Source organism: Lepisosteus oculatus, chromosome 11 (assembly GCF_040954835.1).
Source record: "Lepisosteus oculatus isolate fLepOcu1 chromosome 11, fLepOcu1.hap2, whole genome shotgun sequence".
Classification (NCBI taxonomy): domain Eukaryota; kingdom Metazoa; phylum Chordata; class Actinopteri; order Semionotiformes; family Lepisosteidae; genus Lepisosteus; species Lepisosteus oculatus.
This window is the reverse complement of record NC_090706.1, coordinates 38,011,579-38,028,701: the sequence shown is the minus strand read 5'-3', so window position 1 is coordinate 38,028,701 and position 17,123 is coordinate 38,011,579. Positions and strand designations below refer to the sequence as shown.

Below are 17,123 nucleotides of genomic sequence, written 5' to 3'. Positions count from 1 at the left end.
ATGTTGAATCAAACTTTGTTGAATAGTAAACATTACAAAATTACAAAACACCCTTTTATATATACACTGTATGCGGATATACACATAGAACCTTGTTTTTCACTTCTTAGTTTTGGTTTTCTCGCGATTTCAAAGATATATAATTCAATTTATTCTGACACGCCAAATGACAACATAGTTTATCCACAATTCTCACGGGAGACTGAAAAAATGCTCCTTTAAAATTTATTTCGTTCCTTTTGTAATCCTCAAATTAATCACCTAGGATAAGATGCTGGATTTAAAACTCGGGACATCACAATTACACTTTAATGTTCTGAGTACATTACTCAGTAGATTAAAAACAGAAATGAAACCTTAGACATCTGATAACGAAGAAACTTTTCTTTTGACCTTTTCAGTTAGTATAACCTGGGCTTTAAATAATACAAATACAGATCCTTCAGAATTAATGAGGACATGAGTCAGAGAAAATGCTTTTCCGTTTACACGCTGGATCTTTTTATATTTTTAATTCCACTTTAACGAACAAAAACGGGAAGAAGAATATTTGAACTTTGTGAAAAATTTATTTAGCATCGTTCGAAAACAAATTAAATAATAACATCGATAAAATAACAAGAATAGTTCACTACTTTTTGGATGGACAGTAAAACATAAATAACAAAATAACATACATTTAAAATGTGTGAAGACAATGCATTACAGAGTTAAAACAGTCTCTACGACCAGTTTCCATCAACTACCCTATCTTTTTTCCATAAAGTGCAACTATAAGCAATCTCACCTGCATTTTTCTATAAGAATATATTAATTACATTAAAAATAAAGTTAGTCATAGATCCTCTGCATATAGTGTTTTATTTGGAACTTGGAGTAGTGAGACAAAGAACATTTTATTTCTTACGGTGATGATGAGAGCGTTTTTAACCTTTATTTAAAAGATTTATAATGTTTTGCCTTAATAAACGGGGTTGGCATTTTTGTGACATTGTCCCCGTTTAAAAACCCTGAGCTTAAGCATTTTGGTTAAAAAGCACATGTTCTTACATAGATTAATTTAGAGTTCTTAACTGTAAGATAGAATCCAAACTTACGAAAAACGACAGTGATGTGCCATTGTGTTTTAACAAGAACAAGACAATACAAGGGCACAACTTCGACGAGACTTTTGCCTTCAAATGTATCCCGGATCCCTTTTGTAGTACACAAAGAAAATACACGTGTGGTAAAGATAGACAAAGTTATATTCTCTCGTACGTAGAAGAGTTTAACGGGCATTTAACGTGTCAAGCCATACGTTTAGACCAGCCAAAATGTATTTCCCTTAGATTCGTCGGACATTTCCTCAGAAAATATATTGAAGATAACATTTAAAGGAGAAAAAAAAAGAAAACTCATTCGGCAGTTTATAGGCAACACACCTTCTGGATTTAGTTTGTTACTCGAGAACAGACTTTTGAAGCAGACAAAAAACGATTTACGAAAAAGAAACATTACTGACAAGCGAGTAAGATAGTTGTGTGCAGGTCTTGCACAAGATGTGTGGGTGTGTCGATTCCACAGCATCTGGGTTACAGTGAATAATCGCGTGTCATTCTACTACAAACTTCTTACTTCCTGTGAAACTTCCTTTTTCCGTCTCCTAAACACAGCAATGAACCCACTATCTAGGTCGAGTGCCCTATAAGTTACTTGCCTGTTTTGTAAAGTGTATATAAAAGCTGTAGTGCGGATGGTACTATCGTTTCTACGCCGGTCACGCACAGTTCTGTCTACTCTAAAGCACTCATTTTCATCCTGGCCTAAGGCAGTCCGGTTAATGTCTTTCCGAGTGTCCGTCCTCGCAGTCACTGCAGTTGGGAGACTCTCCGTCGCTGCCGTTAGAGGACGCCCCCATGCTCTTGCTGTCGCTCCCCAGAGCCGGCTTCGGGTTCGAGAGGATAATCAGGTGCCCGACCGCAGCGGTCACGCCCTGAGACTCGCCGAGCGCGGAGAACCGGGCGGAGGAGGGCGGGCTGTCCAGGGAGTAATTCGCGCTGCTCCCGACCCTCACTTCGGGCAAGCACGTTTGCGGCTGGCTGCTTGTCCTCACCTGGCCCCCCAGGTCTCCGCCGAGACTGTCGCCAGCGCCGCTCCTGCAGTCGGTTTTGCCCACGCCGGCCAGTAGCTCGGAGAGTTCAGTGATGTATATTTGCGCCATCTGCAGAGTGTCATACTTGGACAGCTTCTTTTCGTTTTCCAGGGAGGGAATGACGCTTCTCAGCTTGTCAAACGCCCTGTTGAGCCCGTGCATCCTCCGCCTCTCTCTTGCGTTGGCAGCCACCCGCCTGTGCTTCTGCGGGCCGGGGTAGTGAGAGATGCTCCGCTTATTCGCGTCTCCTCTCAATTTATCAAAGTCCCTCTCGTTCATAACAGCGCTGTTGGATAATGCATTCCTGGATACCATTTTTTGGAGGTCAACTTCTAGTGACCCGTGGTCGTACAGAGCCGGGACCGCTCCTCCCGGGGCCGGGAATGAAACGGGCCCCGGACCCCCAGGCTGGAAAGGGCTCAGCCAGCTCCTCGGGTCGCTGTGCGCCAATCTCGAGATTTCGGAAAACTTGAGTTCCTCACTGTGGCATTCCTGGATGCTCCCATCGGTCCAGCTCAGCAAGGCTAGTTTTGCATTTGTCAGGGTCATCTTCTAATGTCAGATACAACTGAAAACGGAATGTTATTTTAGTTGTACTTATCCGATTCTACAAATCGGACAAACTGATGTAACATAACAATATGCAGGCACGGAAATAAGTCAACTTTCACACAGTTTATGTGCTGCAATTTCCTACTGCTTCTCTTATATGTTTGCGCACTATCCTAATTACCCAATTTTTTATGCCACCTGGTAGCTATGTGTTTGAGAAGGGCTGCAGTGAATGACTCACTTTTATCAGCTGTGCTGCACCCTCTCCACTCTTTAAATTCTGCAACTGCTGCTGTCCCCGCCCTATTCCACTGCGCGTCTGGGTCTTGACTGCCAATCCTAAACTCTGTGCAGCGGACAACCACCGTCAACAACAAAAAAAGTTGTAATAAGATTCAAAACAATTCAAGCGCAATGAATCGCACGAACTCAATGGCTAGCCTATTTTCTACAGAGTTTAACCCATTCTCCACGACTTCTACATCCCAAATAACACGTCTGCATCGAAAATAAATATTTCCGTCCCTGTATATATAAAACTGTCACATGGAAGGATGAATTATCGTTTCATTTATAGGATTGCCAATAAGAACAATCATGGTTAATAAAATGTCTTCGTGTTTATTTAATGAAGAAGTGAGACTTGAAAAATACACTTTCCACACACAGTTTCATATACGGTTCACGAATTATTTTCGCACCCCAGTGCCAAATGCTAACACTTGAAAATGTTATATCCGACGTTGCGACTGAATATTTAAAAAGCTGAAGTCATTACACTATTCCTTGCTCTTGCAAGAGAGGTCACGTTCAGCCCTTCTTACAGATGATCAGTCAATAATATTTTTTGTTTGTTTTTCTTTTTGTTTCTAAAAAGAAAAATGTTTTTGTCACGCTCTTGATGCGCGACACACAACTTGCTAAATACGATTTTACTTTAAAGCTGAATATGATGATACCCCGATAAAGAGCTTCTAAAACCACAGTCTGAAATGAGTTCACTAATTTGTCTTTTATTTTATGCAGTAGGATTGCGCAACATGGTAGGTTTAATTGGGCCACATCCTGAATTAGATTAAATATGATTCAGATTTACCAAAACGTTGGTGTCTTGCGCATAGATTAAGTACCATTGGACGTTACGTTTTGTCACCTTAAACAAATATTTTTCCAAATTCTTCCTGCAAACTAGGTGGCATGTTGTTCAAATTTGCTAAATTAGTATAAAGCATATCAAAATATCAAAAATACGAAAAATAATCATATTAATTATTAATCCAGCTCCCGGATGTGTCCCATTATGGAGGATTACGTTAAATAGCGAGCAGCCCAAATTGCTGCAAACATCCCATATTGACTGAGCCAGATCACCTTATACAAACACTGACATGCACGACGCCGGAGCCCGTCTTAATAACAGTGTATCAGACTATCACATGTTTAAAACTTTATTATCCCGTAGTACATCTATTCCGTACAATATATTGTCGAGATAAGATACCGTTTTAGCCACAAGGCATCCTGAGGTGGATAGTGCCAGTGCGGGGAAGTGACTGTTAACTTGTGGTCGGACAGTTCCCATACAAAGTTGTAAAAACGGATAATCTTGAGTGCGTTATGAGAAACCATAAAACGAACAGGTGAAAAACAAGCCGACGGAGGAGCACCTGTCGCAGGAAAAGACCTGGAGCACTTGAACTGATAAACTCGATACAAGAATACTTTTATTTACCCAGAAAACTGCGCTCACAGTGAAAATGCTTTGGATTTTTATTTTTATTTTTTAAGAATGGGTCCCCCTCTTTGTATTTTACAGTACATGTCCTCCTTTAAGGATATCATCCCGTTTTGCGCTTTATAGTAGCGGGATAAGACTCTACGCATGTCACGTCTCTTACTAGAAATAAGCGGAATTATAAGTATTAATAATTTATTATTATTATTAGTAGTAGTAGTAAATCTATTAAACCCTGCATTGTCTTTTTTAGTCCCTCTGCGCCACGTGCTGCAGAGTCCAAGAAAGTTTCATCTTCCATATGCTGCGCAACTAAACTGTTTAACTTTCAGGGGCTCTTTATTCACTGGAACAAGCTCCTGTGGTTCATCACTCATTGAAGACGCATCAGTCTGCATGATCATTTTTTACTTACTCCTCTCGTCATTAAAGCTCACAGTGGGCAGAGTCAACGATCAGACATTCTTTATAGTCGCCACGACACATCACAACCTGATTAATTAAGATCATTGCAATGTCGTCTGGGGTAGGCTGATTGGCAATTAAAGTACAGGTGACGGATTAAACGACGTGCCGCAATTTATAAACTCATTTATTGTCACTGTAGACATGTTTTTCTTCAAAAGTAACGTCGATTTGATGCACTACCTTGTCAGGATTAAGTGAATATTCTCGCAATAATCATATAATGACACGAAAACATAAAGCAGTTCATAAGATACAGTGGTGTTTGAAATTTGACATAATTGCTCTCTGCGATAAAATGTTTTGATCCTAGTCTCCAGTGGGGAGGAACAGGCATGGTCTTTCGATAGGTCGAGCCGGATGTTCAAACCTACAGTATGTTTCTTGTTGCTTCATTCTCAAACGGATGTGCAGAGCTTTAGGCATCCTTACAAATCATAAGCAACGCGGCTTGAGGTTTGAAGGAGCGACCTAAAACCAATGATTTATTGCCACTACCTTATCTAAAATTAGTCAAAAGATTTTTTTGTCCGTTTGCATCGATTGCCGTACCATAAAACTTGTCTTATCCGTGTGTTTAGCTCCGGCTGCAGCTGGGGAATGAGAAAATGAAAATAATATTGACCAGTGAATTTCTAATCTACATTAAAGGCGACAAACTGGGCACGGGCTTAGTCTTTCTTCAGAGAACTCCCGTTTGCTCACTTATCTGAAGTTTACGAGAACAAATCCAAACCGAAAAGATATTTTTACAGTTTCTAGAAATTTAGCGATGGTACTCCACTCATAAATCAGTGATTGTTGTATGGATTGTACTGAAACCATCAGTCCGTGTTTTCTGACAACAAACGCTTTAATTAAGAACTGTTTCAGTGTGTTTACGCTTTCTGATGTCTTCTTCTGTGTCTTTAAAATAAATATTTCACAACTGACACACTATGCCGAATGCCAAAAAAAAAGAAGAAAAATAAAAGACAACGAAGCCGACAGTTATTGGATTGGAAACTCTGACCCATCCCGAGCTACACACGCAATTAAATATAGGATGCTCATAATACCAAAGGCAACAAAGAAAATGCTTTTTTTTTGGAGAGGGGTACCCTAATATGCATACACGGGGAAACAGGCGGTGAACGCTGGCTGTGGTATCGAGGAAATTGCCGTGACCTTCCCTCCCGCCGACGAGTTAATGAGCCTTGCCGCGGTTGGTTAAACGGGCACTCTCTCCAACCAGGGGAGCCCTTTCATTCCTCCATGAATATTTCATTCCCCTGTCCCCCCACCACCGCCGCGACAGCCTGTAGCCCTGCCGACTGAAGGGTGAGGGTGCCGGGCTTCACTTTCCATCTGCTGCGCGGTGGGGGGGGGGGGAGGAGAGGCGGGAGGGACTTGTGGTCGTGTGGGCATCATCAGCGGGGTCACTTCTGGTTTCAAAAGTCAGCGCGATTTGGGGGGCTGTACAGCTTTTGAGTCCGCGTGTGGTTTCCGGGTTGCATTACGTACTTTCTGTTAGGTTACATTTTAATTTTCTTGCAACAGCATGGAACAACAACAAAAAAAGAAACTTTCCTTAGGATTTCCAGGTAATCGGGCAAGTGTGAACTTCAGGAACACGTGCATCGGGAAAATCAGCACACTACCCAGATCCTCTTTGCTTTATTTTCACCTCAAATACAATCTGCATAATTATGTTGTTTCGTCCTGTATTCTTTTGAATTATGTATGTGGTTTTAAAGGTCAGCAGATAATGTATCATGTTGAGCCAGATCCAGAGTTTAGGAGCACTAAGCACTAATGTATAAGTCCTCAGAGGGATCACTGCAGAGCGGAGCTGAAGGTTATTTGAATGCCTGGCCCAGGTCGTGCAGTTGATCATGCTGTATTTTCTCTGTTGATCACACACGTACAGTATGTATTATGCAAACACTTTTTTGTATGCCCTTTATATGTGCTGTATATATTGTACCATTGACACAGCTAATAAATATGGCATATTTAAGACATTAAACCATCTAGTGACGTGGCATTGGTAGCTCATAGCACACTGGAATTCAGGTGGGATGATCAGTAATCAAGGAGCAACAGCTACTGTATATGTGGCAGTTTGCAAGGCACTGAACCAGACTTGCATAGTTTGCACGGTTTTCACATTTTGTTGCTTTAAATTTTGCAGTCATGACACTTTAAAATAGCAATCAATATTTGCTAAAAGCAGAACCTACTTTGCACACCCAAAACAGAAAACAAAAGGAAAGAAAGACAAAAAACAAGTTTGCAAACCTGAATTAAGTTCAACACACAACATTACTCTAAAGAACCAGTACAATTACCTTAAACAATTACGATGTGTGCAATAACAGGGCTTCATATGATTTCAAAATGCATCCATCTCTGTAGGATCCTTCAGTCAAACAAAGAGTCAACTCTTTTTTCAAAGAATGACTTCAAAAAAGCTACAGAGGTCAGTGGCTGCGATGGGAGAAAATGTCCTTACTGTACAGTATGGCAGAGAGTCCAGAAAGAAGTCTCTACTGCACAACAATCCCAGGTCCTGTCTGGAGTCTGCAACAAAGAAAACGGGAGAGCTTGTAAAGGAGATCCCCAGGAAACTTGAGAGAGGTTGAGCAAACCTGCCCAGAGGAGTGGAAAGGAACAGCACCAGTTTTGTGTGCATGGTTGGTGGAGGGCAAAGGTAATTCCACCAGATATTATGTTCCCATGTGTGAGTGCTTAATCAACATCAACATATTTAATGTTTTGCTGACAATTACTGTAGCTTGTTGACCCTTAGAAGTCTTCAATATGAATACTTTCCCCAGGACACTACAACATTGGCTGTGCAAGTGTAAAAGGTGGAAGAACAAGTGGTGGAGCATGTGTTATGATCCAGCATCATATTCGGGCAAGAGCGAGTTAATATTCCTACCCACAATAGGTACAGTTCCACTGCTGTTGCTTTCTTTTTCTTGAACTCGCCAGTCATTTGCTCTCATCTTTGCAGTATCAGTACTTTCTGCACATAAGAGATGAGTCGAGACAAGTGCCTTACTAGCTGGTTTACCCCCTCTCCCCAGAATGAGCAACGTAATGAACAGTACAGTACATACTGTACACCTTGGGCTTTAATATTGGTTTCAATTTGCTCTTTTAGGCTCCCAACTCTCTTCTCAGCTTGAGCGCTCTCCATGAGAATCGCTTGTTCACTATCCCTGGTGAGGCCAGCTTGTGATGATGTACCTGATATTGATGCTTCAGGGGTTTTTCAGTTTATCACTTGCTGCTGTAGAAGGGCTCTCATATGGTAGTATCTGTCTGCAGGTTATAAGGCATTTTCTACCAAGAGCAGGGGAAGGATTTGAACACTGAAGTAGTGTCCAAGGAAATCTACTTGCTCTGCTCTGAAACCAGGTTATATTTCTATTTCTGGGTACACTGTAATAGCACACCCCAAACATGATTGAGGACTGTTATTATTGTTGTATGTTTGCTTTGTACCTGTCCATCTGCACACTTAAGAAACACTGTGTTTACAGAGGATCAAAGGCATGAGTCCACGCTGTACATGCCTGTCCAATAGCGCTAGATCTCTAAATTTAATTCCTGATTGGCTGTATCCTGTTCTGCCAAAATCCAGAAGTAGCTTCATCAATTAGATGATCAAGCAGTGAGGTTTTTAGTCATAAGTTAAGGGTCCTAATGTCCTGCATATGCTACAGTGCTCTGAACTAAAGAGGAAAATCACATATTAGTTGTTGCACACTTTTAAACCTACTATAATTGAAAGGAAAAGTAATTGTGCGATTAGCATTTTCTAATTAGACGTTTACTATTTTGTTGACTGTAACGACTTCCGTTAAGGTGTAACACGTGCACTTGTGGTCAGCTCTGCGCACAGAAGCGAACAGGCAGGGTTAGGTGCTGTATTAACTTTTCGCGAGATCGTAAAGATATTGTAGGAAAACATGTCAGTCTGGATCGTCATTTGAGAATGAAAAAGTTATGTGCGCGACATCTTCGCTAAGACTTGATGCTTTTTCGCCCGCCAGAATTCCAGAAGCAGGCCTAATTAACTTCAGCAAATTATACTCGTGGTGATTCATGACCTTTAATGTCCAAGCCACCAGCTGAAATCAGAAAAAGGCAGGATTTCTTCCTGGCCCAGTGAGTTGAAGCTAAATGCCCCCCTTTCTAACTAACCCTAGCTTAGTATGCTTTCTGTGCCTTGCGCGACATAATTAAAGAGAACGTTCTTGGTCGGATAGAGTATCTTGAGATAAGACAATAGACATAATTTAAAGATGGGAGTTCATTGGAACGTAGGATAAAGCTTGAAGAACAAAAAATATATAGCCTTAGCCCTTGATGTTTGAAACTATATAATTATCTTAATTTACCCGAAGCCACAGGGGCGGTGCTGTACTGCTGACTGATCAAGTAAATGACTCACTGCTGAAGATAATGTAGGGTTGCACGCGCTAATAAGAGAATTTAGTAATAAATTTAGGGCAGGAAACTTATTTCCCATTATAATGTAGGGGTTATTAAGCTTAAGATAACTGTGGTAGTTTCTAATACGATATGAACTGGCAAGTGTTCGGGCAATTTGTACTGTGAAATTACCCCATTATTAAAATAATTTTCCAGAGTTGGTCTTAGTAGTTTGATAGCTTCCTCACGGGCACAGAGCCTGTGTGTGTAAACCGTAGTTGTCAGTTGAATTAGCCTAGTAATTGAAATACACCCAACGGTCAGTGGGACTAGAGGCATCGCCGGGGCGTTATACAGAATAGTATCGTTTAACTACGGGGAGTTTATTAAATTAAACGCAACTCATTTTGTAACGAATCCTTTAAAAACGGCACCTCTTGTCGCCCACAATAAAACGGTTCAGCGAATCTTTGTCCACTCCAATATGGATCACAATTTCTAAATAAAAAAGTTTTGTTTAAAAAGCCCAAACACACAAGGCCTAAGTAAAATCAATTGTATATTATAGATATTTCATACAACAATGGATGAAAAGTCCATCAATAACCAATAATTATTCCGGCGGAGATCTACAACTCTCTTTTCTGCTTCCTTTCCAAGGTTTTCGTCCTAAAGAACAGAAGATTGTGGTGGTAACGCTGGATTAAATTTGTTGCACTGTATGTCAGAAAGGTCTAATTTTAAAACTCGGGGCATTCGCTTTTCCACGGCCGTTTGCTTCCTGCTGGGTGGCTTAGGGAACACACACACACACACACACACACACACACACACACACACACACAGGGGAGAGGATGGTTAACAAGGCCGGCTTCTTTGTAACATGCCCTGGGTCGGATCACACAAACAGTCACACGCTTCCACAATCAAAGAGAAGCTCTTCCCTTTGGTCCTTTCATTGGGGTTGAGTATGACGCCCCTACCCGAGCCCCCTGGGGCAGCGCCTGCAGACGTTGTACCTGATGCACCAGAGGAGTCCTTTAGCCGAAGGGGTTGGCTTGAAAAAATTCCATACCGAGCCCTGAACTGCGTATGTTTCTTCTCTGTGAACATGGTGTTTTGAAAGCCTTCACAGTCAACAATTCCGACGCAGGTAAAAAGCCAAACTGTGTACAACCCCGCTTTTTAGCATACGCGATAGTAAATAGCCTGCGCATCACCAAGTACGCAGCTCACTAAAATCATTTTATAATTCCGCTGAATTTTTTTTTCCCCGCTGCGAACGATCACAGCAGCAACATTCACACCCCCCTCTTACCCCTCTTAAATCACTCTGATGTTGCAAACTAACTCCGCGTTCAGGATTTGTGTTCAAATCGATGACAAGATTTATTGATCTGCAGTGCAATGCTACGATGAGGCGAATCCGACGTTAAGCCAAGTCAGTTTCAAAGGTGATGATATAGCAATTATTTAGCGTTGTTCATGGTTCGTTAGCCCCACAATGGCTGCATGAATTTCGAACTGCGGGCTGAGGTGAAGGACTCGTGTATGTGCTGTTTTCCGCAGCAGGGGGCTGGGTACAGACTCACTGGAGCATGCAGAGACCTGCAGAGCAACAGCCTCAGCCAAACCATTCTGAAGTACACGTCGCCTCACTCCTAGAACTAAAAGTGCTTAGCAGTCCTCTGGGCCTTGTAATTACTTTCTTCGTCGTTTGGAGTAGGGCTATGGAACAGCATGTGTTTTCTATTCAAGGCTCCTGCTTGAAGGACTGAAGCCCCCGAGACTACTCACACTTCAATCCAGCATGCAGATTGCATCCCTAATCTACCTGTTACTGTGTGGTAACTCGGAAGCTACACAAGAAAAGTGTGGCATTCCTACAGGGCTAAGAGTTGTTCCACTGATATCAGGTGGCTGGACATCTGCAGTATTTAGATTGTACAGGGGTTTGTGGAGTGTGGTGCATATATGTGGTATAGTCTCCAACTGTGGTCCTGAAGTTCCCCATAGGTCACCTGTTTTTAATGATTGGCAACACCTACAAGCCACTTATGAACCAAGCGAGTCATTCATTCAAGTAAGAGAACTCTGGTCCTTGAGAGATGATGAATACTTATACTGTGAGTCTTAATGATCTCTGCATTACTTCATTTAACAAATCATCTGTTTCATGTAGTCACAGTGGAGTTGTATCATATCTTAAGAAGCTGCTGATCTGATAGTGACCTGCAAAAACCCACAGGTCAGGTCAGATTGGAGCTCTTCAGGACAAGGGCTAGAGTTTCTTGCCCCAGGATATTAACAGAGTGTTATCTGCTAGAGTGCTCTTCCCTACATAACCCCCCTGTAACAAAAAAAAAAACGAGGAAGCATAAGAAAAAGAGCAAATGCTAAGCATGAATAATACCCTTAGCTTGAAAATAATTTGAATTAATTAACATTAATACAATGATTAATATTAATATGATTATCTTATTATTGTAGACAATTCACAGTTCGGACACCATGCAGGAAACAACATAGATACACAAACTTTCAAACATTCAAACAGACTTTGTGATGGTAATCTATAAGACTCTGTTCAGTCCTATTGTATTATATTTATATATAATATATATATAATATTCCTATTTCTAAACAGTATTTTAAAAAGATTTATATATCTTGAATGTGTGCTAGTTTGTATTGTCTAACAACACCAAACATTCATATTCATTAGGAATATGTGGTTATTTTTAAAGGTCTGCTCAGAGGTTGCACAATAGCATTAATGTTCTGCACAGTGCAGCCTCATTACTGTCATGAAAGTAAACAGCACAAAGTTGAGGGATAAAATCAGCCCAATGTGCAGATGAAATTTGCTGTCAGCTTCCAGCAGTAGCCATGTCTGTTTGCTAAGAGGTGGAGAAGCAATTAAGTAACAATGTACGACAATAGAGCTGCAGATAAGGAGGAGACTGAATAACCCAGTAGTGACTCCTATTGTGTCAAGACAACATGTGGCAGATAGAGGCTTGTCAGCCACCACTCTGACCTTGAGCTCCACAAAGCACCAGTCAAAGCACACACTCCCCACCCTCTCTCACAATTAGATATGTCGTATGAAACTCCAGCAACGTTACAGCCATTTTTGCAGCATAGTCCATGGATGATTTGCACATACACCATAGTACCGTATATGCTACCGCAAATAATAATTGTGGATAAAATGCACTATTGCAGAATGTTTTAATTAGCCGAATATGGATTGTAACCTTTCTTTTAGGAGGTATAGCTATTTGTAGTGCTAATCAGTAGCACTTGCCCATGGTAGAAATGACAGAATTTATTCCCTCAGGCCTAACAGGGTTACAGTGTAGAGGAACTCAAATCATTTCTTTTTTCATTCTCTGTGCAGTTTTCCTGTGTCTTATCACCAGAGATGAGATGGGTGGCCTTAGGGATATTGATAGGTTTCTACAGCCAGGGTGCAGCTGTCTCCACTGGGTAGAGATGACGAAAGATCACAAGGTCAAGGGAAGGATTTCTCTGCTGACAGGTCACTCTCTTCCAAGATTGATGAGCTGGCACAACAGTCCTGAAGTCTGGCACCCTCATTGGATGGGCACTCACCAACGCACAAGCTGAACTCCAATGGTCAGCTTCAGGTGCACTGTCTGTATGTATGAAATATGAGTGGCATATTTTAATACAGCTTAGTATGGTCTCCAGGTTTCAGTTCTTGTGTTATCAGCTCTTGGAGATGAATGAGCTCTGATTGATTTTTGTACCTTAGAAGCATGCACATGAGATTTTTCACCTGTCAAGGTCATGAAACGCCCATAGCTAAAGGTATTGACACCCATTTAAAAAGCATTTTTGAGCATTTTGTATTTGTGAGATTTCATGCAATTAGCTCATTCTGTACAAACTATTTATGTACATTATTTGTTTTATCCACAGCAGATTTTAATTTTAAAACACATGTAACCATTCTGGCTAATTTACTTATTATTGCCAAATGATGCTATTAAAGGAGACATTGTTATTATGGGGCTACAGATATTGTTCCATTATGGTCAAACCTGAAATTTCACAACTGGTGAAAAAGAAGACAAATATTGTTATTTGCAATTAGCATTTCATAATACTTTCCTTTCTGAGTACTAGGAGTAAACAAATCTCTTTTGAATTTTAAATCAGGAGGCAAATCTGGCATTTCACCCCGACAGTGCCTGTAGTCCTAAAGTCTTTTCAATTTCTGTGCATGCTTTGAAACCGACGATTCACATCAATTTGTCCTTTTAAGATTTCTTTTCCAAAAGCTCTAAAGAAAATCGCAACAGAGTTCTGTAATTTCTTTGACAATCACTAGGGGGAGCCCATGCCTCATATATCAGTTTTACGGACCTGAAAAGCGTCTTCTAAATGTATTACATTTAGACAAATGTCTTATGTATTTTTGTAATTTCAAGCTTATTTGTGATTAACTACATATAAACCAAGTTCAAAGTTCCGCCATACACCAGAATTTATTTGTTATTGATTGTTGAATCCTGTTTCTCACTTTCGGCAGCTTGTTTTATCGTTTAATTGTTTTCTAGCAGTTTGCTTTAAGGCAGAATGTTTATCCCGTGAGATTTCGATGCACTTAATTTTAAAGCCTGTTTTCTTTGTCACTATGACACCGATACAGTCTTCACAGGGCCACATCTGCACTGAAATGTTTATCCTTGCGCGTATTACATGTTTAGCAAAGCAAGTCAGGTGACTTACTTTGAAATTTCTTATAACTCACAACAAGCTGCTTCGAGCACATCTTACTAAGCATTACCTTTTGAAGGGCAAATGCTGACATTGTAAAGATGTGAGACGTATGCTACTGGTTTGTATTTGCCAGTCACAGACAAATCACATGCGATGTGGACATGCTCTCCATTTTTATACTGTACGGAAGACACACTGATGGAATAGGTAAATAATTTTCACTACTTTCAAGAAAGATGTATACAGCACTTATATAATGCCTACAGTAAATACTAAACCTTTCTACCACAGGCTTTGGAGGTAGTTAACCCTTAACCTTTTAAAAGTGACTGATGTCTTTTAAAATAGCCTTGGAATAATTAGAGCCGCTATTGGAGATTTAACCACACAGATTTACACGGTGAGGAAAACAGGGATGAGTGTCAGGAAGAATAATCTACTCCAGGTTGGGTAGGGTCATCACAGAATCCTCCGGGGATATCACCCGCTTCTCCAGCTCCGTCTGACACAACGCCAGCCATTTCGTGCAAAGCTACGGTCTGTCTAGGATTTACTCTGTCTTTAGCTCCTAATTACTTGCAGCTCATTGAACGTTGCTAAAGCTGAGAAAGTTTTAGTTCTTTCCAAGCTTTAGAATTTTATTAGAATTTTATTTTTTTCAGATCCAATAGCTTCTTGATTAAAAAAAGAAAGATGTAGCAAAACTGACCCTATTAAAGAGACGAATTGCGCGATAGTAATATGTTCCCAATAATTGGAAGAACAGCAGATAATTAATGCTTGCTTTCCTGCTGTTCTGAGTATCTCATATATACAGAGAGAACGTGATTGTGTTTGAGCTTGCTTTATTTTATACATATCGTTTTTAACTCTAGCATGCTTTACTTTTTTTAACCTTTTAGAGAGAACAGATGGTTCTAAAAAGGAGAAAACAAAACTGAATTCAGTCTCTACTGAGCACGTCTGTTAACACTGACCATGCTGTCATATTCCTTACAGTTGCAATTAATTTTAACATGAGGCAGCTCATTCAGTTCTTTTAAATACTCTTATTGTAGATGGTTATGTTAGCAGAGACAAACCTATATATAACCCATATAAAATACAGACAAACAAAAGAACTCCAGCTTAAAAAATACAGATAACAACCAACTTTCTGATAAAGGCTAGAAAGGATGTTTCTGAACAAACCTACTTACACAAAAATCATCTTTGAAATTTAAGAATATCTCATTGGTGTCTTGTTCTTTAAGATTTACAGAACAACCCTGGGAATTTGTTTCCAGTTTACAAAAGAAAAATAGTTAAAACAGAGACAGAGACTGTTAGCAAGTTAACAGTTATTTTTACACCAAAGTATGTACCTGTGGAACATGTTGTTGAAGTGAAAATCAAGATAATGGAATAAAATATAGCTTCCAAAATTCTGCATTCTGCCTCAAGGGGTGTACATAGTTTCAGTTTTGAAAAAACTGACTATCTGTTTTTAGCATCGTAATAGGTCACAATTAAAGCAGTGTTGTGGTGATTGGATCATGTTGCTGAACCCGTCTTTCATACTTTACGTTGCAAACCAAAATCTTCTTAACTTTTACAGTTAATGGTTCAAACTCATAGACACACCCTGTTCTTATTTATGTGGTAAGCACCTGTCAAAAACGAGCAGCCGGTGAAAATTTGCCCTTTATAGCACCATAACTTATGAGTATTGGAAATACAACTTGTCCAGGGAGCTGTCCGGGAGAAGTGTCCACAATGAGGACGATTTCAGTAAAGAACCTGAATTGACAGGTGTATTCTCTGAAAAGCCACTTGTCAAAATGTTCAAACGTCTCTCTGATCACTGGGGGGCAGTAGTGTAATGTGTCAGATTTCAAAAAGGACAGGGCAATATTCCTTAATGCCTTTTTCACAGCCCTTCAGGTCTCCAGTTTGGTAATTTTGTGCGCATGACCTCCTTCACCTTAAATCTGAATTATCATTAGCACCCCAAAGGAAACAAAATGTAATCAGCAAGTCTAAATAAAAACACTACAAAACCCACCCGTGCTTGTTAAGTAAAAATCCAATTACAAGATTGGTTTAATTAACCTGCACTTCTTTTTCCAGTATTTGAAGCAATCAAAGTTGCTGATTTCCTGAAAACCTCTCTCCAGTTTAAAAACGATCCAATTAAAAGTGTTTTCTTTTGTTTTCACTGTAGTTTGGGAAGTTTTTCGTCAGGCAGAAGTGTTGTTTCCTCCCTGACGTTTCATGTTTCTTGCCCCTCGCTTGATCTTTTGTTGTGCCTGCACTGGGGATCTGCGTTGGCTGTAAAGGAGCAGGTACAGGCTAATTCCACGCTGGAAAGCAGAAATATCAAACAACATTAAACATCCTCATCAACATTAAACAGCCGAAGTGTTCTGTCACCCGAAGAAGGCTCCACAGCCGAAACGTTGTGTTTTCTTTCTTCTCTTTTCAGCGTGGAATAAACCTTTACTTGTTCCTCCAAAGTGTCATGTCTCCACCTTCTACTTTTCAGCTAGAACTGACCTTTCCTTGTCTCTTCTGCCATTTCGATTTGTATTGACATTTGCATTCCTAAATTAGTTTATCAGGGAGAGTGGAGATAAGGGAGCAGTAATACTTGTTGCAAAGCCCTCATTCTTTGGCTCAGTGGAAATGTGGAAATCTAGATCTATTGGCCACAATACGTTCTTGGCAATCGGTACAGAGGCCTCTTTCTTGAAACAGCTTTTGCTGTCCTTGCAATACTAGTGTGTTTTCCTATATAAGTTTCACGTTTTCCTTCCACGTTCTTAATAAGGAAGTTAATCAATTGATACTGAAGTCTGATTAAAGAATCAGTCAGATACGGATTTGCAGGCAGACCCTGGTAGATCACAGAAAATAATCCAAAATTCTCTGAAAGGTTCTCCTCATTTCTTGGAATAACAAATTCCTGGTTATGGGACGTTCCAAAAAAATAAAACTACAGCAGAGTGAACCTCCGTGTCCAATACATGACGTGCCTTAGGATCAAGATGTAGAAAAAGAATGAAAGGGAGGGGCAGA

General features: G+C 40.3%; 1 protein-coding gene across 1 annotated transcript; it reads right to left on the bottom strand.

The window, feature by feature from the left end:
* Positions 1-556: 556 nt before the first annotated feature.
* On the bottom strand, positions 557-3,101 carry atoh1b (atonal bHLH transcription factor 1b). Its single transcript, XM_015349648.2, has one exon. The coding sequence runs from the start codon at positions 2,681-2,683 to the stop codon at positions 1,820-1,822; it is 864 nt and encodes a 287-aa protein (XP_015205134.2). The 5' UTR covers positions 2,684-3,101; the 3' UTR covers positions 557-1,819.
* Positions 3,102-17,123: the final 14,022 nt, after the last annotated feature.

Coding starts and splice junctions, on each gene's coding strand:
- atoh1b (XM_015349648.2), bottom strand. CDS start 2,683: ATGACCCTGACAAATGCAAAACTAGCCTTGCTGAGCTGGACCGATGGG.